Source organism: Acinonyx jubatus, chromosome A3, assembly GCF_027475565.1.
Source record: "Acinonyx jubatus isolate Ajub_Pintada_27869175 chromosome A3, VMU_Ajub_asm_v1.0, whole genome shotgun sequence".
Lineage (NCBI taxonomy): Eukaryota > Metazoa > Chordata > Mammalia > Carnivora > Felidae > Acinonyx > Acinonyx jubatus.
In genome coordinates, this window is record NC_069388.1 from 26,246,160 (window position 1) to 26,271,682 (window position 25,523).

At 49.5% G+C, this 25,523-nt stretch overlaps 1 protein-coding gene across 3 annotated transcripts in view; it reads right to left on the minus strand.

Moving 5' to 3' along the window:
• Positions 1-72: 72 nt before the first annotated feature.
• The window catches only part of TTLL9 (tubulin tyrosine ligase like 9), a 39,911-nt gene continuing 14,460 nt past the window's right edge, over positions 73-25,523 (minus strand). For all 3 annotated transcript variants that reach the window (XM_027069819.2, XM_027069818.2, XM_053200105.1), the window contains 10 exons: positions 19,098-19,166; positions 18,426-18,500; positions 17,184-17,274; positions 16,229-16,269; positions 15,248-15,335; positions 10,060-10,118; positions 8,822-9,018; positions 6,983-7,096; positions 5,449-5,573; positions 73-1,403 (listed from right to left, as the gene is read on the minus strand). In XM_027069819.2, coding sequence (XP_026925620.1) covers positions 1,327-1,403; positions 5,449-5,573; positions 6,983-7,096; positions 8,822-9,018; positions 10,060-10,118; positions 15,248-15,335; positions 16,229-16,269; positions 17,184-17,274; positions 18,426-18,500; positions 19,098-19,166 — 936 coding nt within the window. In that variant the 3' untranslated portion in view covers positions 73-1,326. The remainder of the gene's footprint in view (positions 1,404-5,448; positions 5,574-6,982; positions 7,097-8,821; positions 9,019-10,059; positions 10,119-15,247; positions 15,336-16,228; positions 16,270-17,183; positions 17,275-18,425; positions 18,501-19,097; positions 19,167-25,523) is intronic.

The window sequence follows — 25,523 nt, forward strand, 5'->3', positions numbered from 1 at the left end:
CATAAAAATGTAAAACAGGGACCGGAGCATTCGCCCTGGTAGCTGCTGTCTGTATGTGTGCCTGGCGCGTGACTTCTGTCTGAACGTTGTCCCTGCCTGTGTGGCAGGGTGGATGCTTGGCCAAAGGAGCCGGTCAGGTTGGCTGTCCTGGAAATGAGGAACCTGTGTCCAGGGCTGTCTGGCCTTGCCTCAGTCACATGGGTGGAAGGAGGTTCCCACGCTCTGAGGCAGGAGGCCCAGAGTGGCCTAGCTTCTGGCCTTCCCAAGGCCACTGGTTCACTTCTTGGGTCTGCCGGTATTTTTCCTTCCAAAAATCCCTTCCCCTTCCCCTTCTGCTATTTGCAGCCAAAAGAACTGTCCTGCAGGGGGGAGAGTTGCAGCGGGAGCTGCCTGGGCTCTCCTAGGCGGTCCCCCGTGGAGCAATTTGCCCACAGCCCACTCTGCTGCAGTCTCTCTTAAACCAACAAGAGGCTTAGGAATGGTGGAATGTGTAGAGAATGCAGAACTTTCATTTGCGCCCAACTCCCCAAGCCGTATCCCGTTGCTGGCCAGGCCAAGGCCTTCTGGCTTAAAAAGCTCAGCTCCCAACCTCGGGAAGGTGCGTAGAGGCCCCACATCACCTAGCTGCCTCCCAAGTGCACCTTTGCAGAGACCCTCGCTAAGCAGCTTGGCCTCCCCGATCCTTACCTTGTCCACTTGAAAAACAAGGATGCTCTGGCCTGTTGATGTTAAGATGGTCAGGGGAGCTCCATGAATTCCTGACACGCCAAGTCAGGGTGTTGCATGGAGGGAAAGGTGTATTTAGGGCTCAGCCTTTCCCCAGACCCCGAGTAATCCAGTAAGTGCTTGCTTTGCAAGCACACCTTAAGACCAGTTCCCTAGCCCCTGACCCCTTGCTCCTGAAGGCTCGTTTTAAGCACTGACCTTCAAGACATCAAAGGCTCAAAGCCAGGAGGGCCTGGCTCCGGTCAGCATCATGCCCTGAGCCAGGCCCAGTGCCCAGTGACTCCGAGTGAGGTCTGTTCTCATTTATTCGACAGGATCTCTCTGGGGTAGCAGAACTTGCTGCGGTTGTCCTTGTCAGGCCCGATGGCCAGGCCAATCCCTCAAGGTTAATACGCATCCAGTCCCAGGGATCGGCCGTCTCCTGGTGCAGAGGTGCCCAGGTGGGGGCATCCAGGGGACCTGGAACAAGCAGTAAGCAGCAACGCTGCTGCCAGGCCAGAGGGAGGGAGGTGAGTGCTTGGAGGCACCGCTGTGCCGGAAAGAGGGGGGAGAGGACTGTGCTGGCACCTCCCAGGGTCGCTTTCCTCCCCACCGCGGGGACTAACTGGAGGCTTTCTTCTGGCTTTGAAGGGAGCGGAACAGTTGCCTCAGCTGTTTTTTCCGATCGTTGACACAGCCTGGAAGGGAAATGGAGTGTTAGCTGGGATGGCCTGTCCTTGGTAGAGGAGACATGGGGGGCGTGGAGGGGCCTGTGCTCCCACTTCCTGGAAGAGGGAGGGCCTGCAGGAGCCGTGCAACCCCGGATGGCCTGTGTTTTTCGTCCCGACTCCGCTCCTGAACTGCACGCCCTCAAGCAGATCATTCTCCCCTGTTGAGCATAGTTTTCTCATCGATCAACCAGGATACCTGCCTTGTGGACTGGATGTAAGGATCACCAGAAAAAGGTAACATTCAACCCCGGTGCTGAATGTGGATGAACTTGCTGAGCCTTCACAGGAATGACGTGGAGAAGAAAACTGAGTTTCAGACAGGGTAAGAAATTTGCTTCGAATCATACCGCAAGTAGCGGAACTGAGACTCGAACCCAGATCTAGCTCCCGAGGCCAAGCTCTTTTTTTTTTAAATTTTGAGAGAGAGTGTGAGCAGGGGAGGGGCAGAGAGAGAGAGAGAGAGAGAATCCCAAGCAGGCCCTGCACTGTCAGCACAGACAGGCCAAGCTCTTAACCACTACCCCACACTACCTTTCCTCTTGGCTTCGCTTGGTGAAAACATTGCAAGCTAGCATAGTGCCCGGTACCTAACAGGTTAAACGTTAGCTTCCTTCCCTTCCTTACCCAACCCCATATGGCAGGCACAAGTGGTTAAGAGAGGAATTTTCCCCGCAAGTGGCCCCTACTCCTGGAAGGGTGTCCCAGGCAATCCATGCTGAGAGGCCGACAGGAGCTTCTGAGACACCTCCTCTCAGCACCTTCACGGCGTTACCCGCTTCTCGTTTGTTCTCACGGCTGGCCTGTGAGGCAGCACCATGGTCCTTTAGTTGTGCCAGGCACACTGATGGCGCTCACAGATGCTGGCTGAATGACTGCATCGCTGTGGCCACAACTACTGACCTGGAGGCATCTGCCCTCTCAGCACCCCAGAGCCTCCTGGGTACTCAACTGATCAAGGCTTCACTGAGCTGAGGCCCACTATATGGGTCCCCTGGGTTTTCCAAAGTGAGTTCCATGGAACTACCTGGTTCCTTCATAACTCCCAAATCTCTGTGTCCAATGCAAGCCTCTTGTTGGAGTTCTAGACTCATCTCTGAGTTACCTGCTGATCTTTTCACCCGGAGACCCTTCAACCCTTCATTTCATCCAGGCTCTTCCCAACTCGACCAGCTTCTCTTGTGCTCGCACCCAGACGCTCGACTGGAGACTTGGGGATTATTCTAGAGACTTCTAAAGCAGGGGCTCTCAACTAGGCTGTGCTTTAGTCAGCTGGGACCTTTTAAAACTCCTAAGGGCCAGATCAACTGTATCTTTACCTTCAGCAGACATTAGTACTTTTGAAAGCTCCAGCATAATTCCTATAGCGGCCAAGATGGAGAGCCACTGTTCTGCATCTTTGCGACTCAGACAGGGTCCAGGGATAAGCAGCATTAATATCTGAGGCAGATGGTTGCCAGAGATGGCTGCAACAACTCCTTCCATTCCTATATGCACGCCTTCCTGCAAGGTGACTGCTGCTCCTTGACCCAGTGGAGGGCTCCATTTCCTTGCCCTGTGAATCTGGGCTACAGCAGCTTTGACTAATGGATTGTGACGGAATGACACTACACCGTGGGACTTCTGAGCCTAGGCCTCAGGGGGCTTTGCTAGGTCTCCCACCTTCTTGGAATGTGAGACTACCATGGGAAGAAGCCAGGGCTGGGCTGCTGGAGGATGAGTGGCCACCTGGAAAGAGAGGCCCCGCTGACAGCATCACAACCACCACCCGTGCGAATGAGGCTATTCTAGGCCTTGTGTCTCAGTGAATCAGCCAGGTGCCTGCAGCCTTATGAATGACCCCAGGCGAGACCTGAAGAATCAGCAAATGGGACAGAAGTTGTTTTAAGCCTCTAGGTTTGGGGAGAGTTTGTTTGTTACATAGCAACAACTAGGAGAGCATCACCTGGGAGCTTGTTAGAAAGGCAGAATGTTAGGCCCGCATCCCAGACCTACTGAATCGTAATCTGCATTTTAACAAGATTTCCAGATGAGTATATATATGCACTCAAAGCTTGAAAGCTCTGTAGAGTCATCTTGCAACAACACAAGGTGGCACTGCTGTAGAAAAGCCTTTCATAAATCCCCTCTCCTCTCCTTTCTCAAGCAAATTTATCGACACTCCAGGCTTCCTTGCAGCTGGGGTGGCCATGTGACCCAGTTCTTGCCAGTAAGATGTCAGCCCTGGGAGGGTTTCCCTTTTGGAATAAAGAGTCAAATCTTGAAGGAAAAGCGTTGGCCCTTGGGCCTTCCTGCTTCTTCCTGCCTGGGACAAGGACACAGTGTCTGGAGTAGGAGCAGCCATATTGCAACCATGAGGCAACAAGCATGAGCACCAAGGCAACCCACTAAGTGTAGCCAAATGGAAAGAAGAAAGCGCTGGGTCTCTGGGGGCATTTTGCATCCATTGTGTCAGCCCTGTCACCTACCCCAAGACATCCTGTGGCTCAAAACAGATCATTCCCTTTCTGCGTAACTATTATTTGGCTTTTCAGTTGCTTGCAGCCAAACTCAATCCTAAATCCTATCAAACCCTAAAAAAAGATTTAAAACTTCTTTTCATCAAAAAAAAAAAAAGGCACTTAAATGAAATTTAAAAAGCAAATAACAAATTCAGGAAAATATTTATAAATACATTTGACAGAGGGGTAATGTCATCAATGTATTGATATCCAAGGCCTTTATAAATTTAGAGAACAAGCCACTGAAAACTGCATAAAGACTATGGACAGCTTACAAAAGAAGAAATACGAATTGAAAAACTCTGCAACATAACCAGTAATCAACAGAATGCACATAAAAACAAATCTTTTTTACCTATCTAGCTGACAAAGGTTTTTTGTGGTGTTGTGTGTGTGTGTGTGCGTGTGCGTGTGTGTGTTTTATTCAGAGCAGGCAAATCTGTGTACTCTTTCTAAAAAGCAATTTGGCTGTAATAAGTCCATCCCTTTGACCCAGTACTTCTACTTCTAGGAATCTGTCCTAAAGAAATAGCCAGAATTTCAGCTGAGCTTGATGTGAGAAGATGTTCATCACAGCATGGCATTACTTATAACAGAAAAAAATTGGAATCATACCAAATGTTCAATTATGAGAAATTGATTTAGTAAGGTTGACCTATATACAAGCTGGAATATTTTACAGCTGTAGAGTAATTTTGTTTTTAATTGTGCTAAGGGATAGAATTTTCTAGCACCCAAGCATTCAGGTTTTAGAGTAAGAGGGATTGGAGTTCAACTCCTCATCACTTATAACTGGGACCTTCAGCAAGTTGTGTAACACCTGGAGACTATTTCTTCATCTATAAAATGATACAAGCTGCCTAAAAATGAAATGATGTACGTAAAGCTTGGACCTGGCCAAAAAGTGTTTCCAAAAGAGAGACTCTTATTAGTATTGTTGAATGACATGGAATATACTATGTGGAAAAGTGGGACTCAAAACTCCAGCCCAATGCCAATGTTGTAAAGAAAAAAGTATAAATATAGGCATTTTTGAAAAACTGGAAGGAAATACAACAGATTGTTGAAGCTGGTTATGTCTGGATGGTTTTTTATTCCCTTTTAGTTTTCAAATACTCTACAATGAGTGAATAATTTTTATAATCAAGAAAATTTTTCACTTTTTAAAAACCAAGTTTAAAGTCAAGCCCTGAAGTCCTTAATTTCTTTTACCACATTGTACATTTTGGAGTTCTTTTCCACCTAAGCCTTTTGCAATCCACCTCCTGATAGATGAATAATATCTCTTGCCATGTGCCAGGTGGCGTTCTAGGCATATGTTGAGATAAAAACTCTTTTGTCTCCATTTTACAGATGAGGAACAGAGAGGTTAAGTCCCTTGCCCAAGGTCACACAGCTGGTAAATTGTAGATCAAATTAAAACGGTCTAACCGCTATGCCAAGCTGCCTCCTAGACTACCTGGCTCCTCTCATGACACATCCCCCGTGCCCACTCCCCACCTGGCCCCACTTACCAAGGTGTGTGTTGGTCACAAAATTCCCCATCCCTGACAGGTCAGGAGCCCCCTCTTCTCGGCTGACAGGGCCATCATTCCACATGAGGTCAAAGCCTCCCACTCGCTTCTCCCTTCCTGTGAGCCTAGATGGGCAGGAGATACAAGGGACTAATGAAGGTGCACCTGATGAAGCCCTAAGACCCAGACCAGGCTCCTGATCCCTCCCGGCACCCTGCACGTGCCCACGCTGTCAGCATTTCTTCTTTTGTTCACCCATTTCCCAGGTTTCAGAGGGGTCGTCTCCCATATTGTCCCCAGGCTCCCACCCTTGCCCTCGGTAACATGAACCTACTTATACTTAAAGTCTGCTGTCCTTCCCAGACTATAAACTCCAGGAAGGCAGGGACTAGGTCTGTTGTGTCCTTTACTGTGTCCCCGGTGTGGGGCACAGGTCTTGGCACATAGTAGGAGCTCAAATGTTTGTTGAATGAGTGAATGATGGTAGATACAGAGGACACTTGAGGTTCTACCTGCTCAGCACCCATTTCAGCTTCTTTCAGCCTCGGGGTACCTTGGGTTTTTTTGAGAACCACTCCTCCCTCTCTCACTCACATGGCTCAGCTCAGGGCTGATCCTACTCCCCTGGGAGATGGGCACAACATGTAGGCCCAGGCAATCAGAGTCACAATGATTGGTTCAGAGATAGGCATTGACATAATCCCCATGAATAAGAATGAGAGTTAGCCCTCAAACTTTTGCTGGAATAATTGGGAAAAAGCTAATACACAGGAAAGAGGTGGGTCACGGAGAAGGAGAAAGGGAAAGAAAGGGAATCAACCAATACTGACTGAGCATCTGGATTCAGCCATTCCTGAAGTCAGACCCTGGGTTTTCCCATCATATGCGCATCGTTATAACAGTAGATAGTCTCAGGGCGCCTGAGTGGCTCAGTCGGTTAAGCTTCTGACTTTGGCACAAGTCATGATCTCATGGTTTGTGGGTTCAAGCCCCGTGTCAGGCTCTGTGCTGACAGCTCAGAGCCTGGAGCCTGCTTTGGATTCTGTGTCTCCCTCTCTCTCTGCCCCTCCCCCTGCTCATGCTCTGTCTCTCTCTGTCTCAAAAATAAATAAAAACATTAAAAAAAATAACAGTAGATAGTCTCTTATTGAGCACTTATTATGAGCAAGGCACTTTATAATAAATTATCTTAGTAGATTAATTTAACAATCCTGGGGGTTAACATGAGGTTTCCCATTTTACAGACCAGAAAACAGGCTTAGACAGGTGAAGTCCAGGGTCTCATGGAAGTCCTGCTGGACTGAATCTCAGAAGGCTATATAGTTGGCCCTGCTGTGCCTCAAAAGGGCTGAGTCCTTGGACCAGGATCCAACCCTGTGTGGACATCTCAGTTTGTCCATCTGTAAAATGGTGAGCAGGCCCGAACCATCTCTAAGGGCCACTCAAGTCCCAGGGTTCTGAGTTCTCTGTCTTCCTTGATGGGAGCCCCAACTGTCACATACAGGGGTGCCTGAGCGAGGCTGCCTTCCCTCACCTGGCCTCCATGTCCACGACATGCAGGGTATCTTCCAGAAGGCAGGTCTTGAGCTCATAGTCCTCCTGGCTGCTGGCTGTCAGCGATGGGGATGCGTTGACCTCCAGGAGCCACCTGGGGAAGGAGGGGAATGGAGAGCCTTAGGGTTGCCTGGTCCCTGGGGACCCTGGAATTTCATGGAGAGGCTAGATGGGGTGCCTGGGCCCAACCCTCAATTCAACCAAGGTTGCTGTCTCCATTTTTCCACTAGAAGAAAGGTTTCAGTGGCTAAAACTTTTTGAAAACAATTGTCACAAACTTGAAATCCCCACTGGGGCCAGGTGGTACCCAAATGAGGCAAGCTGGAGGGGGTAGAATGATCTTGGTGCCCTCGTATTGCTCTTCCTTCTCCCACTAGAGCTGTGAATACAAGACAAAGTCCCGTTTCCTAGTGAACTTTTGCACGTGTGGGCAATGGCCGCTGAGGACGGCAGGAGCTGGGAGGGGTGGAGAGCGGTGAACCGGGAAGAACATTCCACTCTAAAGCGGTGGCCCCTCCAGGAGACTGTCACCCTGTGGGAGTGTGAGCCCAGGGTTCTGAGTTTTCCAGAAAAGGCGAACATCCAGACTGTTGTGTAAACATCTCCCAGTTTTTCGAGATGCTCAAATGAATTTACAAGGAAAATAATTTGAACTCCAAAATTGAAGCGTCTGTGGCCAAAAGCAGCCCAAGGGCCTAGAGCTTGCAAACTCTTGTTTTGTGCAAATCCTGTCATTTACAGACAAGAACCTGGGGCACAGAGAGGGAAGGACCCATCCAGCAGGCGAGTGGCAGACTCGGGTCCCCCTCCCACCCCCAAGCTTGTTTCCCCATCAGTGTCCACTTTAATACCCGCAGCCACATCTTTGTAGCAGGGGGCAAAGGAGAGACCCGCTGGCACCCAGACCCTGTTTCCTTGAACCTGGGTCTGACATAGGTATCAGTCTAGAGCTCCAACTGCTGGCTCGGAAAGCCCTCAGCACCTATCCAGTGACCCTGGGGAAGGAGCTCGGGAGCCGCTGTGCAGGCAGGGAGTAGCTCAGCCCAGGAATTATGACCTGGCTCTGCCCTTGACAATGTGTAACCCCAAGCGCCCAGAACAAACCCACTGGGTTTCTGTGTCCTGTTGTATCACATGAGGGCCATCACGATGGTCCCTGCCACCTCAGGCTTGTCTTCCTCATCAGCTCAACCTCCTCTGTGGGGACTGTGGGAGCACACCAAATTCCTTTTTTTTTTTTTTTTTTAATGTTTGTTTATTTTTGAGAGAGAGACAGAGTGTGAGCAGGGAGGGGCAGAGAGAGAGAGGGAGACACAGAATCCAAAGCAGGCTCCAGGCTGTCAGCAAGAGCCCAACACGGGGCTGGAACTCACAAACCGTGAAATCATGACCTGAGCCAAAGTTGGACGCTCAACTGACTGAGCCACCCAGGCGCCCCATGAATGCATCACATTCTTAACAGGAAGTGACATGGTAACAATATTCCCTTACATGGCACTTTGCATCCTGAGAGCAGCAGGGCTTACAGAGAAGTTTCTTGCCTGGTACTCGGGAAGGATTGCTGACTCAGCAGATGTTCAGGAAAGGTCTTTTAGTGCCAGGCAGGGCGTTCGGTGCTTTACAGACAATACCTCATGTATCCCTCATAATAATTCTATAAGCACAATGTCCATTTTACAGATGGGCAAACTGAGTCACAAAACCTAGGAAGTGTGTCCAACCAGGAAGCGGCAGAGACCACACCCGGGCCGTCTGGGTGCAGAGTGTGTGAAACGTACCCCCCCACCCCATTCTCCGGGCTGCCGGCCCACCCACTTACGGTTTGAGGTCCTGGTCTATGAGGATGTCATAGCCGTACAGCTCAAAGCAGTGCTTGTCGCTGATGATCACCTTCTGCACGCTCTGCAGGCTCCTGATGAAGATGTTGTCCATGTCGCTGAAGAGCGTCTCCACCGCCTCCGGCCCATGCTTGGACGCCAGGTACTGGCGGAAGCGCTGGATCATCCACTTGCAGCCCTGGGGCCCCAAGCACCCAGGGAAGGGGGGGGGGGGAGAGGGAGCCTTCGTTAACTGGGACCTGGCCGGCCGGGACCCTCAAACAGTCACCATCAGCACGGGCCTTGGGTTTCGACAAGAGGCTCCCAACAGGGTCCTGTGATTAGGAGGACTCTGAGTTTGTCCCTCTTGCAGGGCAAAGCTACTGCATGCTCAGGGGAAGGGGTGGATGTGCCCTCCCAGAGCCTGTGCTTCTTTCTAGAGCATAGCCTGGGTCCCCAGGCTCCCAGAAGTCGCTGCCCCAACACCCTGCACAGGTTTCTTCCCTGGGCCTGCCTTCCTGGGGACAGACTGCACTGACCATGGTGTACCCTGAGGCCCAAAGATGACCAACTGGTTACTGTTTTCGGGGGGCTAGGGGTACGTATATGCAGGAGGCCCCCACTGTGTAGGATGGAGCTGGGGGAGGGAAAAGACGGGAGCGGGTGTGAGCTGGGAGCCAGCTCTCCCTGTGCTCCTCTGTTCTGGCTCTTAACTCTGAGAAGTCTGAGAATTCTAAATTCAAACTTGGCCTTGTCGGTTATTAGATAGATAAATGGATGGATGGATGGATGATAGATAGATGGATAGATAGACAGATGAAAGAAAGAAAGAAAAAGAGAGAAAAAAAAGAAAGAGAAAGAAAGGAAAAGAAAGAAAAGAAAGAAAGAAAGAGAAACGAAAGAAAGGAAGGAAGAAGGAAGGAAGGGAAAGAAAGAAAGAAAGAAAGAGAAAGAAAGAAAAGAAAGAAAATACTTTCAAGGTAGGAGGATAGAACACATTTTGTTACAGGGTGTGTGTCTTTGATTCGTAACTTTTAAATATTCAGACACACAATGTGTGGGCCTCCTTCTGTACTCTTGTCCTGGGTCCTGCAAGTGGGAAGGGTGGTCCTGACCTCACTGATGAACTGGAACTATGAGCCCAAGACTGGCCTGTCCTGGGCTCCGTGGCACACCATCTCCTCACCCCAACCCAGTCCCAAAAGGCTGGCTCTGGAGGCCAGAAGCACAGCTTCCTCACCTTCTTTGGATGGTAGTCAGGAGAGGTCTTTTGCACAGCGACATTGGTGAGGTGAACATCTGGGAGAGGTAGGTGGTCAAGGACAAGTGTGAACAAGAAGGGTGAGCCCTGTTCCATGGAACCCCCGGAGCTCAGACTAAGACTTGTGCTTGGACATTGATGAGGAAGGCGCCACAATGGCCCAGATGTCACATATGTGGGCCTTGAGTTCAGATGGGCCTGGGTTCAAATCCCACCTGCGCCTTTTACTGGCTGTGCGCCCCTGAGCAAGTCACTTAACCCCTGAGCTCTATTAAGTGGGGGGACTTAGGTGGGGGAAACGGGCAAAGAGTAAGCAAACAATCAAAACCTATCTGGACAGAAGTGGGGCTGATTAGTTATGCAATCTTTCAGCGGGATTTTTTTTAGCTTAAAAATGACAATAGAAATCACAGAGGAAGTCAGTGGATGAACAGAGCCAACCATGTAAAAATAAAAATAAGCAGATATCAGGGCAAGAATGAAAAGCAAGCATGACTAGATAAAAGATTTGTAGCAAATGTGACAGACTAATGTTTTTATCACATGAAAATCCCACATAAATTGTTAACAATAAAAATTTATGACCCTAATAGATACATAGATATAGGGGTATGAAAACATCAGGGAAAACATAACTGCTAAAAGACCATCTGGGAAAATGCCTGACGTTTCTAGTAATAGAAGATACATAATTTTAAAGGGATGTAAATGGAGGGGAGGGGTGGCGCCCGAGTGGCTCAGTTGGTTAAGCATCTGACTTCACGAGATCAGGTCAGGATCTCATGGTTTACGAGTTCAAGCCCCGCATCAGGCTCTGTGCTGACAGCTTGGAGCCTGGAGCTGCTTCAGATTCTGTGTCTCCCTCTCTCTCTGCCCCTCCCCTGCTCGCGCTCTGTTTCTCTCTCAAAACTAAATAAACATTAAAAAACAATTAAAAAGCTATAAAGAAAGGGATGTAAATGAGGAAGAAGTACAAATTGGAAGAAACGCAAATTCTAAGGCAAAACCCTGCTTCCCCATTAAGTCAGTTACATATTTTTTAACCTTTTTATTTGGAAAAACTCAAAACTCACAGAATCATTGCAAGTGTAATGAATGCCCATATAGGCTTCATCTACGGGTGCTAATCGTTTTAGAAATGTCTTTAAAAATTTTTTTTTAATGTTCATTTATTTTTGAGAGAGACAGAGCACGAGTGGGGGAGGGGCAGAGAGCGAGGGAGACACAGAAAATGAAGCAGGCTCCAGGCTCTGAGCCGTCAGCACAGAGCCCAATGCAGGGCACGAACCCACGAACCGTGAGATCATGACCTGAGCCGAAGTCGGACGCTTAACCGACTGAGCCACCCAGGCGCCCCAGAAATGTCTTTTTTAAATGATTGTCTTCAGGGGCGCCTGGGTGGCTCAGTCGGCTGAGCATCCGACTTGATTTCAGCTCAGGTCATGATTTCACAGTTCGTGGGATCATGCCCAGTGTCGTACTCTGCACGGACAGCTCGGAGCCAGCTTGGGTTTTTCTCTCTCCCTCTCTCTCTCTGCCCTTCCCCCACTGATGCGCGCTCTAAATAAATAAACTTTTTTTTTTTTTAAGTTCCAAACTGTTTGAAAAAATAAAAATCAAATGATTGTCTTCAGCAAGGAGAGCTGGGATAAAATGGGCCCTGTCAATGGAAGGGTAATAAAAATACAAAAGAACCTTCTGTAAAACAATCTGGCCCATATACCCTTGACCCAGTATTTACACCTCTGCAATGTCGTCTGAAGGAAAAATTAAATATGGTAAAAGAGTTATGAAAAATATGATTCTTTCCAGCATTGTGTGTCATAATTGGAGGAAGCAGAATGCTTTCTAAATGCCTGCAGGGTGGAAGATTAATAAACCAATAAGTCTACTCGGTGGGATACTTTATAACTAATAAAAAATGTCTACAAGGAAAATACTGATATGTGTAGTGAAAAAAAGTTATGTTTATACAGTTGAGATCACTCCTTTATAAAATGCAACAACAACAAACTGTACAAACAAACTGTACAACAAACTGGGAGAAAATACGTCAGGGTAAGTAATTGTCTCTAGAAAATAAGAACACAGAAGGTTTCTTTTCTTTTCTGTTTTTCCTTTTTGTACATTTTCTGAATTTTCTGATTTGCCTTTAAACGGCTTTACTACTTATATTGTGAAAACTATACTCTTTAAGTGTTTTATTATTTTTATTATTAAAGTAATACATAATGGTTGTAAAAACAATTCATAATATAGGAAAACGTGTAAAGGTGAAAATAAACGTTCCTGGCCTGATTCTAATCCTCCTTGGTGTTCAGAGTTTATAAATTAGTGAACATCCTTTCTGACTTTCTTCTGAATAGAAACATATTTCCTTAAGAGCAAAACTAGGATTATAAACACACCAGATCCATACCTGTATGTTGTTTTTCATTTTAATAGTCTGTCTTAGATACCTTTCCATGATATTTTAATTGGCCTCATTATAACAGCTGTACAATAGCATGTAGATGTTTTATCGTTCATTTTGCCATCCTTCAAGGGTGTTTTAACTTGTTTCTATTTATTGTTACAGTGCTGAGGTCATTATTTTTATATTTTGTGTGTGCACATACATGCATACATATTTGAATAACTGTATGTGAACTATATATAAAAATATAAATCTCTAACTCTTAAATATGGAGAACAGAGGGTTACTGGAGGGGTTGTGGGATGGGGGTGGGCTAAATGGGTAAGGGGCATTAAGGAATCTACTCCTAAAATCATTGTTGCACCGTATGCTAACTAACTTGGATGTAAATTAAAAAAATAAAAGGAAAAAAACATTTAAAAAATGTAAATCTGTATATTTAAGGTCAGGTTAAAATATGTCTTATTACTTTATGATCCAAAGTTGCTTTATTATTTTAAAAGTTGGTGTGTAATATACAAAACACATACAGCAAAATATTAATATCTGCTAAATCTGGGTGGTGGATGCCTGGATTTCTCTTATAGTCTTTTTTCTGCATTTTTGTATATATTTTAAATATTTCAACGTTTGAAAATTAAAAACAATTAAAAGAAGTTGTGGAACATCATGTATATTGACTCACTGTGAAAACAGCAAAGGCTTGTTCACTAGAAACTAGTCCTGGGAAAGGCCGGGGTCTGTTTAACAAGGCGCCATGACCCGAGATATACAAGCACTTTTAAGTAGGGAACGGGGGACCACTAACGTGTGCTGAACGCTCACTTTGTGCCGGGCACTGTCCTAAGGGTTTTACGCGTGTCATTTAATTTTAACAAAACACATGGCGGCCAAAAAATAAAACTACAATGAATGATGACTTGCATATGTTAAATGCTTGCTAGAATCACATAATTAAACAAACATACTAAAAATGCTAGAGTTGGCGCTCCTGGGTGGCTCAGTCGGTTAAGCGTCCAACTTCGGCTCAGGTCATGATCTCACGGTTCATGAGTTCGAGCCCCATGTCAGGCTCTGTGCTGACAGCTCAGAGCCTGGAGCCTGCTTCAGATTCTGCGTCTCCCCCTCTCTCTGACCCTCCCCTGCTCATGCTCTGTCTCTCTCTGTCTCTCAATAATAAATAAACATTAAAAAAATTTTTCTTAATAAAAAATTTAAAAAATGCTGGACTTGGAAAAATGGGGGGGAAATTGTTAGAAATACTCTGCAGGGCCAACTCCCATTCTAACACGCAGGCGATGCATGTGCATGAGCTCGGGACAGACACCTAATCGAGAGACCAAATTAAGGCAGGGGGTGGAACTGGCTGGAAGCATTAGCTGTGTTGTCCAAGCAGCAGCAGCAGCAGCACCTTCCGTAGCCTTCTCCCCCACAGGCAGGTAATCCAGTCCTGCTGATTTATCATCTCTCCATTTCTGGATTGCCGGCCTCTTTGCTTCTGATGCTCATGTCTAAAAATCTTATGTTTATTTTTTGAGAGACAGAGCATGAGTCGGGAGGGGCAGAGAGAGAGGAAGACACAGAATCCGAAGCAGGCTGCAGGCTCTGAGCTGTCAGCACAGAGCTCGAAGCGGGGCTCGAACCCATGAACGATGAGACCATAACCTGAGCCGAAGTTGGACGCTTAACCAACTGAGCCACCCAGGCGCCCCACATCTAAAAATCTTAGAAACATTATTTTTGATGTCAGTATTCTAACCAGATAATACACTCACGTGGTTCAAAAGTCAAAAGGCATCAAAATGTGCCTGAGGAACTATCTCCTCCCCACCCCTGTTCCCACCCGCCCAGTTCTCATCCCAAAGGCAACTTCCGTTCCCAATTTCTTATACTTCCTTCTAGAGATGTCTGCGCATGGATACAAACATATACAGAGATATAATTTGTAATGTGAATGGAAGCATACTTTTCAGAGTTCTATACTTTGTTCTTTTCCAATTAACAATACGTCACAGGGATTATTTCATATCTGTACATAAAGCACGGCCTCATTCCTTTTTAACAGCTGCATAGTATTCCATCATGTAAATGAGCAGTTTGTTTTATTTCCTTTTTTTCTCTCTCTCTCTCACAAACAAGGCTGAGCAGTGCATTGCCTTTAAACCTCTCTTTTCCTATGTTGTGAGTGTACATGTCGGGTAAATTCTCAGAAGGGAATTTGCTGGGTCAGAGGGTATGTGCTTTTGTCTTTTGATAGACATTTGCCAGATTGCCTCTGGAGTGGTTGTACCCACTTACACACCACCAGCGACACACGTATTCCCCCAGCCTCGCCAGCATAGTGTGTGATCATATTTTTGGTCTCTGCCAGTTTGATGGGTGAAGAGGGCATTGTGTTTGAGTGAATGTGTGAGCCAATGTCTAGGCACATGGAAGGATGCAAACATTCTCCAAAGGAGCTCGAGCTCTCCCATCCTGTGAATGTGAGTCAGTGTGGAGCGAGCAGAGAAGTTTGGGGTGAGCTGCTCTGAGCAGAGTGGGGCTGCTCCCCTGGGATCACCAGGGGCTCCCCACCCCCACAAGACTGCCAGCTCCCGGAGGGAGGGACCAGGCCCGTCTTGTCCACTGCTGTATCTCCTGTGCCGAGACCGCAGCTTGGCACTTGGTGGAATGAAGAAGTTCTCCCTGACCAGCTGGGGGATGAAGAGGGGCAGGGTGCAAGGGGGCTGGGCAGACGGGATCCGAGGATACACTGGTCATCGATGCTGCTCAGTGTGAAGCGGGTGTTGGAGAATCGGGCGAAGCCGTCCCGGTACAGCCAGGCCCGCAGCGGGATATACTGTGTCAAGGAGGGAAAGGAGGGAGAGGAAGGGGAGAGGGGTGAATACGAGCAATCTGCCCCTCCTAGCTTTTGCACCCGCTGTTTCTTCCACCTGGAGTGCCCTTCCTTCCTTCCTTCTCACATCACCCCTCAAGAATCCGTCCAAACAGCCTCCTCTGATTCCACCCCCTCCCTCCCTGGTGTCAGGGGCAGGGAGAAGACGCAGAAGGGAACCGAATGAACGAGACTCTTCTCTGCTCCACTACCACGCGCGACACCCTTCCGGGTGTGTCCACGTTCCCCACCAGACGCTCAGCTCCAGGAGCCCAGGGGCTGAGCCCGCCTCCCACGCCCTTATGTCCTCATGCCCCACATTGAGGAGCACCTCACGAAGGTTTGAACGGTTGCTGAACGAATGGGTGGGGAGAGGCGGTATGGCAGCTCCTTGTCTGAGAGTAGACTCTGGCACTAGGCCGCCTGGATTGGGAGCCCAGGTCTGTCCGTCACCTGTGCGTGACCTCGGGTAAGCCACTCAACCCCCTCTGATTCTGTTTCCTCGTCTGTAACATGAGGATAATAATAGAACCCGCCTCCCTGGTCGTTAGGAGGCCCAAACGTAGTAAAACCTGCTGAATACCGGGGTTTGATACTTAGGAGGTGCTCGGTAAAGGTCAGCTGCGGTTACCACGAATGGCTGAGTGAATAAAGGACAGGAGGACGGCAAATCCAGACTCGGGTCTCTGAGATGGCAGAAATGGGATCTGTTTACGTGCCCCCGCCTTACCCTCAGACGCCCTCTGGGCTCTCCCAGGCAGGCTCACATAGGCACCCCCAGAATGGCTTCTGCCCCGTCTCCTGGCCCAGCTCTTCCTTACCTGCTGCTGGAGGAGGGCCCCATCTTAGCTACTCACCGACATCACCAGCACGTAGACGCGCAGGTCAAACTTGCGGCCTGTCAGGCAAGGAAAGAATTCATGCAACAAATATTGACCGTGTGCCAAGCAGCATGGTAGGTTTGGGGGTTAGAGCAGTGGACAGGCAGAGGTGAATGCCAATAAAAGCACAAGAGGTACAAGGAGAAGGTAACGAGGAGGGGAGGTGGTTAATGTGGGGGAAAAGCTGGAGACAGGGGATCAAGGAAGGCTTCGTGGAGAAGTGGTGGCCTAGAGGAAGAGAGGTGCCCCCCAGCCTGGAGGGGGTGGGCCTTGGGGCAGGAGGGACTGCCTGAGCAAAGGGCTCGGTCCAAGGGCAGAGTGGAAGGAGACGAGGTCAGTGAGGTCAACAGGGGCCAGCTCACGTGCAATATTTGGATTCTGTTTTAGCAACCATGGGAAGCCACTGAGGGGATCTTGTCCCCCTGGGTACTGTGCTGGAGCGGAGCATAGGGGACCAGAGTAGCAGCGGGCATCAGTGAGGATGGGAGGGGACAGTGGCCAGAACCAGGACGGAGGGGGTCAGATGGATTCAAGAGCTGCGTGGGAGCTTGATGGAGGTCGGACATGGGAGGGGAAGAGAGAAACACACCCACAACGGTCTCCGGCCTCTGGCTTAGCAACCAGGGGCTGGAGGGGCTGTATCCCGACGGGGAGGCTGGGTAATGAGCCATATGGCAGCGGGAGGGCGAGGGTTGGATCTTAGGCATGTTGGGTGTGAGCTGCCAGGAGGTGCCCAAGGGTCGGTGGGACATCAGGATCCGGGCTGCTGGGGTGAGGTCCTGGCTGGAGACAGAAAGCTGGGAGGTCACTGGCATCTGGGGGTGTTGAAAGCCACGAGAGAGTCACTGGGGGAGGGGAGGGAGGATGTTGCCCGAAGCGGTGAGAGAAGCCAAGTGGCCCTCTGTTCTGGGGGCAGAGACCGCCATCTCACCTCCTACCAGGTAGGGGTTTTCGATATAGCGCTGAGCTACGTAGTTCTCCACGGGGATTTCATCCTTCTGGTCATCAGAACTTCTTGCGTCCTGGTTGTAACAATAACTATTATTAACATCTACGGAGCATTTCCTGTGCAGGAGGCATCGTGCTAGACACTCTCCTCGTTTGGTCTTTAAATCAACCCTATCAGGGAAGGACGAACATTATCCCCCATTTTACAGATGAGCAAACTGAAGCACAGAGAGGGGAAGCGACTTGCCCAAGGTCACACAGCTGCTCTGTGGCACAGCTGGGACGTGGACCCACACGCAGGCTGGGCCCAGAGCTTCCGCGTTTAACCTCTAGACCTGTGCTATTTACATTTAAACTGCTTAAAAATAAGTGAATTTAAATGCTATCACGTGGATGAACCTTGAAGCCATTACGCTAAGTGAAATAAGCCAGATACAAAAGGACAAACACTGTAGGAGTCCATTTAGATGAGGTCCCTGGAGGAGTCAGATCCACGGACACAGAAAGTAGAAGAGTGGTTGCCAGGGGCTGGGTTGGGGGGGATGCTGGGAAACAGGGAGTTAGTGTTTCCTGGGGACAGAGTTCCGGAAGCGGACGAGAGTTCTGGAGGTGGATGGTGGTGGTGGTTGCACTAAGTGCCCCTAAATTATACACTTAAACGTCGTTAAGATGGTAAATGTCATGTAGATAAAAGAACGAAAAGAAATTTAAAATCCAGTCCTTGAGGGACACCAAGGTGCATTTCAGGTGCTCAGCGTCAGCTCGTAACTAGTGGTCACGGTACTGGAGAGCACAGGCATACACCGTTCCGCCTCTGTAGAGAATTCTATTGGTCCGTGCTGCCTGGAGGGCCACTCAGGTGCCTGGGGACTTTCCTCTCCCGTCTCTGCCTGCGAATCCTTTCCTGGCCAGCCCAGCAAGGCTCTGTCTCACACCTGCACAGCACCTCATGGTCTGCAAAGCCCCTTCTCAGCCACTGTCCCCTTCACGGTAACCATGTGAGAAAACTGAGGCCCAAAGGCGAGTGGCGCATACTTGGTGAGGTCACACAAGGGCCTGGTGGCAGGGAGCCACTGGAACTCAGGGTCTCTGGCCCCCAGGGCAGAATTTTCTACACCTGCTATCATCCCCCGGCCCCCTCCCCCTCCACCGCCAAGCTGCTTCAAGACAGAGGCAACCAGGCCTTCCCTTCCTGGGCCCCGGGCCACCTGGCACCTGTACTCACATGGCCTCCGGGTGGATTGACAGCGCTCCGGGCTGGCTGGGCCTCTGAGCTGGTGAGCTTCTTCCCAGCGGTGCCCTGATGGGAAGGAATCAGACACACAGAGGAGGGAGGCAATTCACTTACTGAGCACCTGCTCATGCAGCAGGTGCTGGTTGTGTAGCAGCATTATCATCTCTAAAGTTCAGAGGGGGTTAGCAATTTTCCCAAGATCACACAGCTGCTGAGTGGCAGGGGCAGGATTGGAAGCGGGATTTCTACTACGCCGCATCCTGGGATAAGGATGGGTCATGGGGAGGGAGGGAGCTACCTCAGGCTTGGCCTGGGACTTGGAGGAAGAGTCAGCCAAGCTCTCCCCAATCAGGTGAGCAGGAGTCCCAGGTACAGAGGCAGCATTCTCAGGTTTTAGGCATGGTAACTCGTCCTCAGCAGGCACTGTTACTACTCTCCCCCGTTTACTTGGGCACAGAGAGGAGAAGCATCTTGCCCAGGGTCACACAGCTTTTAAAGGGCAAAATCAAGATTTGAGCCCAGGCAATCTGGCTTCAGAGACTCCGTTCCCAGGGGCAGAGCTTCGCTGCCAGCCCTTCAAGCTTTGGAGGAGGGAAGGAGGGGCCCCTCATGGCAGCAAGGGCAGAGGGAGATTTCCAGAGCAAGGGGGAGGGGTAAGCTTACCTTCCTCCAGTCCATGATGTCCTTCAGCCTCCGGAAGAGGAAAATGCCTTTTCCCTGCGACCGGGCTACCTGGGGTGGGGGTGAGTGCAGAAAGGTCTGCTCTCAGCTCTATGTGGTTCCTTGTTGGCCCCTGTGCCTGCGGCACCTCCCCACCATTTCTCTGTCTCTATCTCTCCCATGGGCTTCCAGCTCTCCCCAGAGGAATGGCCCAGCCCAGACCCATGGGGCCAGCCACTGAGAAGGCACTAAGCCTGGCTGGCGGGTGGGAGGGAGGCAAGGGGGGGAGGAAAGAGAGAAGCCGACTTCGCTCACAAAGGCATACAATGGCATGAATAATACAAAACAACAGACAATTAAAAAACCATTTCTAACAGTCTTGGGAACACATCATCCAATTCTTTTTTTGGAAATCAATTTGCCTCCCTAATTAGGTTTTGCTTCAGCTAATACTGATCAGTCTGCCTTTACTGAATCCCAGCATGGATAATTCATGGCTTCACAGAGTCTAGGGGCTGGAAAGATCTTTAATATCATGCAGAGCAGTCAGCACCAAAGGCATTACTCCCCCCTGAGAAATCCCTCTGTGATGGTCACCTGCCAGGGAGCTCGCCACCCTCCCCCTACCTCCGGATGCAGCTCATTTGTTGCAGGATCGCTCTATGAAGCAGTCATCCCAAAGATATCCATTAGGTGACTACTGTGTGCTGGGCATTATGCTATAGCCGTGACCCAGACCTCATGGAGCTTTCACAGCCTAACCTGTGTTGAGCTAAACATTTGCCAGCCTGGCTCTGGCCTGTAGGGCTTCCTAAAACAAATCTGATCCCTGGGCCCCAGAGCAGCCCTTTGGGTAATCTGCAGCCACTGAGCAGATCCCCTCGAGGCGTCTTTTCTCTGGCATTAAGGCACCCAGGTAATGCAAACTCTCATTTCCCTCTGTTCTTCTCAGAGCAGGGCCAAGTTGGTTAATGTGATGTTCTCTGTACAATGCAGGGGCAGGCAGGGCTGTCAGGCATGGATGGGCAGGCTGTCCACTGCACAAGGGCTCCCCGTCATGGGGCCAGTGGGAGCTGAAACTCAGCCCCCGCTCTGCCTGCTGTGCTGTGTGCCTGTTTCGGGGTTGTGTACGCCCAGAAGATGGGGTGCCCGCAAGACCTGGGAGTACTGGTAGCATTTCAGGGGAAGCCACGTGCGCACAGCTATTTGGGAGAGCAATAGTGTGCATAAAGGGCTTCCCACAGTTCCCAGCTACCCACAAGGCTTACATTCACCTCACAAAAGATGACCCAACGTAAACAGTGAAAAAGTCACTCAACTTCATTAGCCTCAAGGAAATGCAAATGAACACCCCAAGAGGATGCCACCCTATACTCCCTGAGAGTGGGTAAAACTAAAGACCGACAACGGAAAGTGTTGGCGAGGCTGTGGAGAAACCAGAACTCACAACTGCTGGTGGGCGTGCACCAAAGCTGGACATAGGCATCTGCTCTGACCCAGAAACTCCTCTCCTGGGCACCTGCTCGGCAGAAACCCGGGCACCCGTGGACATGTACAGGACGTGTAGCACACGATTCACAATAGCTCCAACCTTGAAACTCCCAAATGGACAAGTACACACTCAACGGAATCGTGTCGACAATGATGATGAACAATGCACCGACCCGCGTCAGTGTGGATGAGTCGCCTGAACACGATGTTGAGGGAGAGAAAGCGGACGCAGTGGAGCCATACTACGTGATTCCAATTACACAAAGTATGAAAGCAGACAAATGATGAATCCATGCTGTTAGGGACCCGAGGGGTAGTGAGTGGGAGAGGGTCGGAGGGGAGCTGTTGAGGGGCTGGCAATGTCCTGATTGCAGTCTGGGTGCTCGTTACTCAAGTGTGCTCGCCTCGTGAAATTGACCAAGCTGTGCCTCTGTGACTGGGGCATATTCTCTTTACTAAACTTCAATTAAGAAGTTTTTTTTAAAGACTCCTGCCTTTGGGTCTAGGACCCCCCACCCCCACCTTTCCTGTAGCCATTCCCCTTCCTTCTTTCTGGCCGGCAGAGCCCAGCTCTCACACAGAGGCTGGAAAGACCAGATACCTGTGTGGTCAGCCTCCCATGCAGCTCACGGGAACCATGCGACTAGTTTTGGTCAATGAGGCCCAAAGAGACATCGGCTTGGGGCCTTGGGGCTTCTGAGAACGATTTTTTTTTTCCTTGTTCACAATATTGGGGTGGGCGCCTGGGTGGCTCAGTTGGTTAAGTGTCTGACTCTTGATTTCAGCTCAGGTCATGATCTCATGGTTCGCGAGATCGAGCCCTGCATCAGGCTCTGCTGATAGAGCGGAGCCTGCTTGGGATTCTCTCTCTCCCTCTCTGCCCCTCCTTCCCTCTCAAAGTAAATAAACAAGCATTTAAAAAAATACATTGGGGTTGAGGAAGAGGAGAAAGAGAGGGAGGGAGCAAGAGAGGAAGGGAGGGAGAGAGAGAGAGAAAGAGATGTTTGCCTCCTTTCCTTTCTTTGAATGCTACACTCTGGGGAGGTGAGGACTATAACCGTCACCAATGAGGTGACGAGTCTGATGGAGGAAAGCCAATACACTGAGGATGCAGAGTGATGACAGAGAAGAAAGATAAGGAATGTGGTCTTTTCACAGTACCACTGAGCACATCCCCCAAACCTGGAACTTCCTACCTCTGGCTTTCTTGTTATATGAGGTGATAAAATGCCTTTATTGTTTGAAGCATTGCTAGTATGTTGGCAAACACGCCTGTTCCGGGAGATGCCCTCCTAAGGGAATAATCCTTAGGGTGAAAAGTAAACTTCCTGCTTGGTGATCTATCAGCTGGAAACCACCACCTGCTCCCTAGCTCCAGCAGACTGTAGTTTCCAAAAACAATCACAAAAATATTTCTACTCCCATATGTTTTCCCAGAACCTTGCTACCTCCACCCTCCATCAAGAGGTAAATTCAATGTCCCGCCCCGAATCTGGGCCAGCATTTGGGACTGTCTCTACTAATTGCATATGGCAGAAGTGACATTGTGTGGATTCCAGTGCTGGGTCCTCCAAGGCAACACAGCTTCCACACAGCTTTCTCTTTGGGGATGGTTGCCCTTGGAACCTAGCCACCATGCCGTGAGGAAGCTCAGGTCACATGGAGAGGTCCATACGGAGGGCAACTGAGTCTTCCAGCCCTCCACCCTGGCTGAGCTCCCGGCCAACAGCCAGCACTGACTTGCCAGCCCAGTGAGGGAGCCAGCTCGGAAGAGAATCCTGCAGCCCTCACGGGAGCTGTCCCAGTAGATGCTCAAACAGCAACGAGCCTTCCCTGTCAAATGCTGCCCAAACTAGCATGAGCTAATAAATAAGACAGGATTTTCGTTTCAAGCCACTGAGTTTTGGGGTGTGGGAATAGGACCAGCACACTGACTTTAGGGGAATGGTTTCTAACAGTGGTAGCCAATACTTCTCAGATGTTTTCTGGGTGCCAGGCACAAAGACTTATGCCCATGAGCTCCTTAAAGCTTTACAAAGAATCTTCTATGGAGGCATTAACATTATCCCCCTTTTGCAGCCAAGGAAACCAAGGAACAAGGCCAAGCACTCTGTTCAAGGTTACCCAGCCTGTAGGTGACAAACCCAGGTAGTTATTTTTTTTTTTTTACATTTATTTATTTTTGAGAGACAGAGAGAGACGGAGTACAAGTAGGGGAGGGGCAGAGAGAAAAGGAGACACAGAATCCGAAGCAGGATCCAGGCTCTGAGCTGTCAGCACAGAGCCCAACGCAGGGCTCGAACTCACAAGCCATGAGATCATGACCTGAGCCAAAGTCAGACGCTTAACTGACTGAGCCACCCAGGCGCCCCCCAACCCCCACGGTCAACATGGTCCTACTGTTGGGACTATCAATCTTACTTGATAATCTGGGAGTAAAATATTATTTTTATAAAAAGATATGTTTTCAATTGGAAAATAATATGAATGGATTGTTGGGGCGCCTGGGTGGCTCAGTCGGTTAAGCCTCCAACTTCAGCTCAGGTCATGATCTCACGGTTTGTGAGTCTGAGCCCTGCTTCGGGCTCTGTGCTGACCGCTTGCTCAGAGCCTGGAGCCTGCTTCCTCTCTACCCCTCCCCCACTTGTGCTCTGTCTCTCAAAAATAAATAAATGTAAAAAAACATATATATATGAACGGATTGTTAGAATGAACCATATTTAGATTTAGATTTAGATATTTAGATTTAGAACCTGTGGCCACTCATGGCCCTCGATGCCCTGCCCCTGGGGATCATTTCTCATGAGGCATTCGTTGTGTGGCATTCATTGGGTGTTACAGATGTAGTTGGTGGTCCACTCAGCAACGCCAAGTATGGAAAAAAATTCCCTTTTTTCTCTGCCAACAGAACCCCATTTGGGTATTTGTTTTTTAATGTAAGCTCTACACCCATCGTGGGCATTGTATTCACGACCCTGAGATCAAGAATTACCTGTTCCACCAACTGAGCCAGCCAGGCGCTCCCAACAGAACCTCATTTGGATCACCTCTTCCTGGTGGCCCTGCCCTCTGCGGGGTCTGATGCCCACGGTGGTCCCATGCCCCCACCATGTGACCGGTTCAAGCAGGGCCAGCAGGATGCCAGGGGAAGTCTACTGCAGTGACCTCTGGGGAGTTTGTGTCTTCTTCAAAAGGGACACACAAGACCAGGGTGTTCCTTCAATCCTGTGGCAATAGTGGAGGCATGAGGAGGTGAAGCTAGAGCTGGCAGCTACATTGTGACCAAGAGTAGCGGCCAGCCCCCTGGGGTGGGAACCGATGATGATGTCGAGCTGCCCTATGATGTTGAATCATCCCTGGAAGCGACCTCTCGTCATTAAAGGAAATGTCCTGGGGTCTGTAAACTTGAATGAGAAGAAAGTTTTTCATCCTAACCAGATTTTCCCACTGCTTCCCATTATGAATGCAGACAACAAATCCTAGTAGTACTAGCCAAGCCTGTGACTTTACTCTCAGAGGAAATCTCGGTTATTTTTAGATCACATTAGAGTTGCTGCAGGTGTCTCAAAATATTGTTTTTGCTTGTCATGATTTTGAAAGTATGGTAACAATGGGGCCTGCTGTTAGACTCTCTTTCACTGTTAATGAAAAGCACATATATTGTTACTGTTACTGCATACAGATCATTTAATAGTTTGTGTGGCCGTTGTGAGAACATGCTAGCAAGTCTCCAACCGCGGAAGGTGCTGGACTGACCGCCAGCTTCTACTACCGCAATCCACGCTGCACTTGTGGGGCCCCGCCTGCAGGGGACGCTCCTGCCACGGACGGAGGACAGAGGGGGCCTTGAAGGCTAGCCCACTCCCTGGAGAGTGGGGCCTCCTCTGGCATGAGGCCTCCCCCAGGCCTTGCTGCCCGGCCTCTAGGTGCTTCTCTTCCTTCCCTCTCTCACTCGCTGGGGTCTGACTGCCATCCAGGCTCCCCCCACTCCCTCCCCCAATTCCTCACGGGCAAAACTCCCGGCATGTTCGTTTGTTTCTCAGAGGACCCAGACTAACCGGTTGATAACTGTTTTTCAATAGAATTGCTTCTTTTTATAACCAAATTATTTTATCCTTTTAAAAACACTATTTTGTGACCGTGTGAAACACTATTTTTACCAGCCCTCTCGTTTGGGCTCCCTGTAGTCGTGATTTCTGTTATTTGCTGCCCAAGGCATCCTGCCGACCTCCTGCCCACCCAGAGGGCCTGAGCTGGTAGGAAGGGAGAATGTTTCGATGGCAAAGAAGTTGGGATCGATGCAATTTTTACATCAGTTGGACTTTTAAATGGCAAAGCCAAGGGCTTGTTCTTATACTCTGAGATGGGCTGGGGCTCAGGCTCGGTGGGAAGAGGGGTTCCTGAGGATGGCAGGGAGGGGATGCTGCTGCTTACTCCCTTCTGAGTCCAACTCGCCCCGCCCACCCCACCCCGCATCACCCCTGCTCTGCTGCCGGGAGTGGAGGAGGAAGCTGAAGAGTCAGCAGGCCCTAGGGCACCGTGCAGAGGAGATGCCAGAGGGAAAAGGCAGGCCAGTGGCTACCCTGACCCGCCGGCCATGGCAGCTATGTGAAAACTCTTGTGTGTGGGTGCACGAGGACAAGCTGGCTCACAGAGACAGGCCTTGTGGGAGGAGTGGAGGGATTCAGGATTTTTTCTATTTTCTGAATTTGGAGTAATGTCCTTTTTTTTTTTTTTTTTTTTAACATTTTCCCCACCCCAAAGGATCCAAACAACAGGATCCCAGAACTAATACTCCGTCCCAGCGGTTCATGGTTCTGTGGCTCCAGAGAACCCTGGTTGCTCTACCTGGGAAATTGTTAGAAATGCAAATTCTTTGGCCCCACCCACATCAGGCCTACTGAATCAGACCCTGGGGGATGGGAGGGGGGCTTTAAT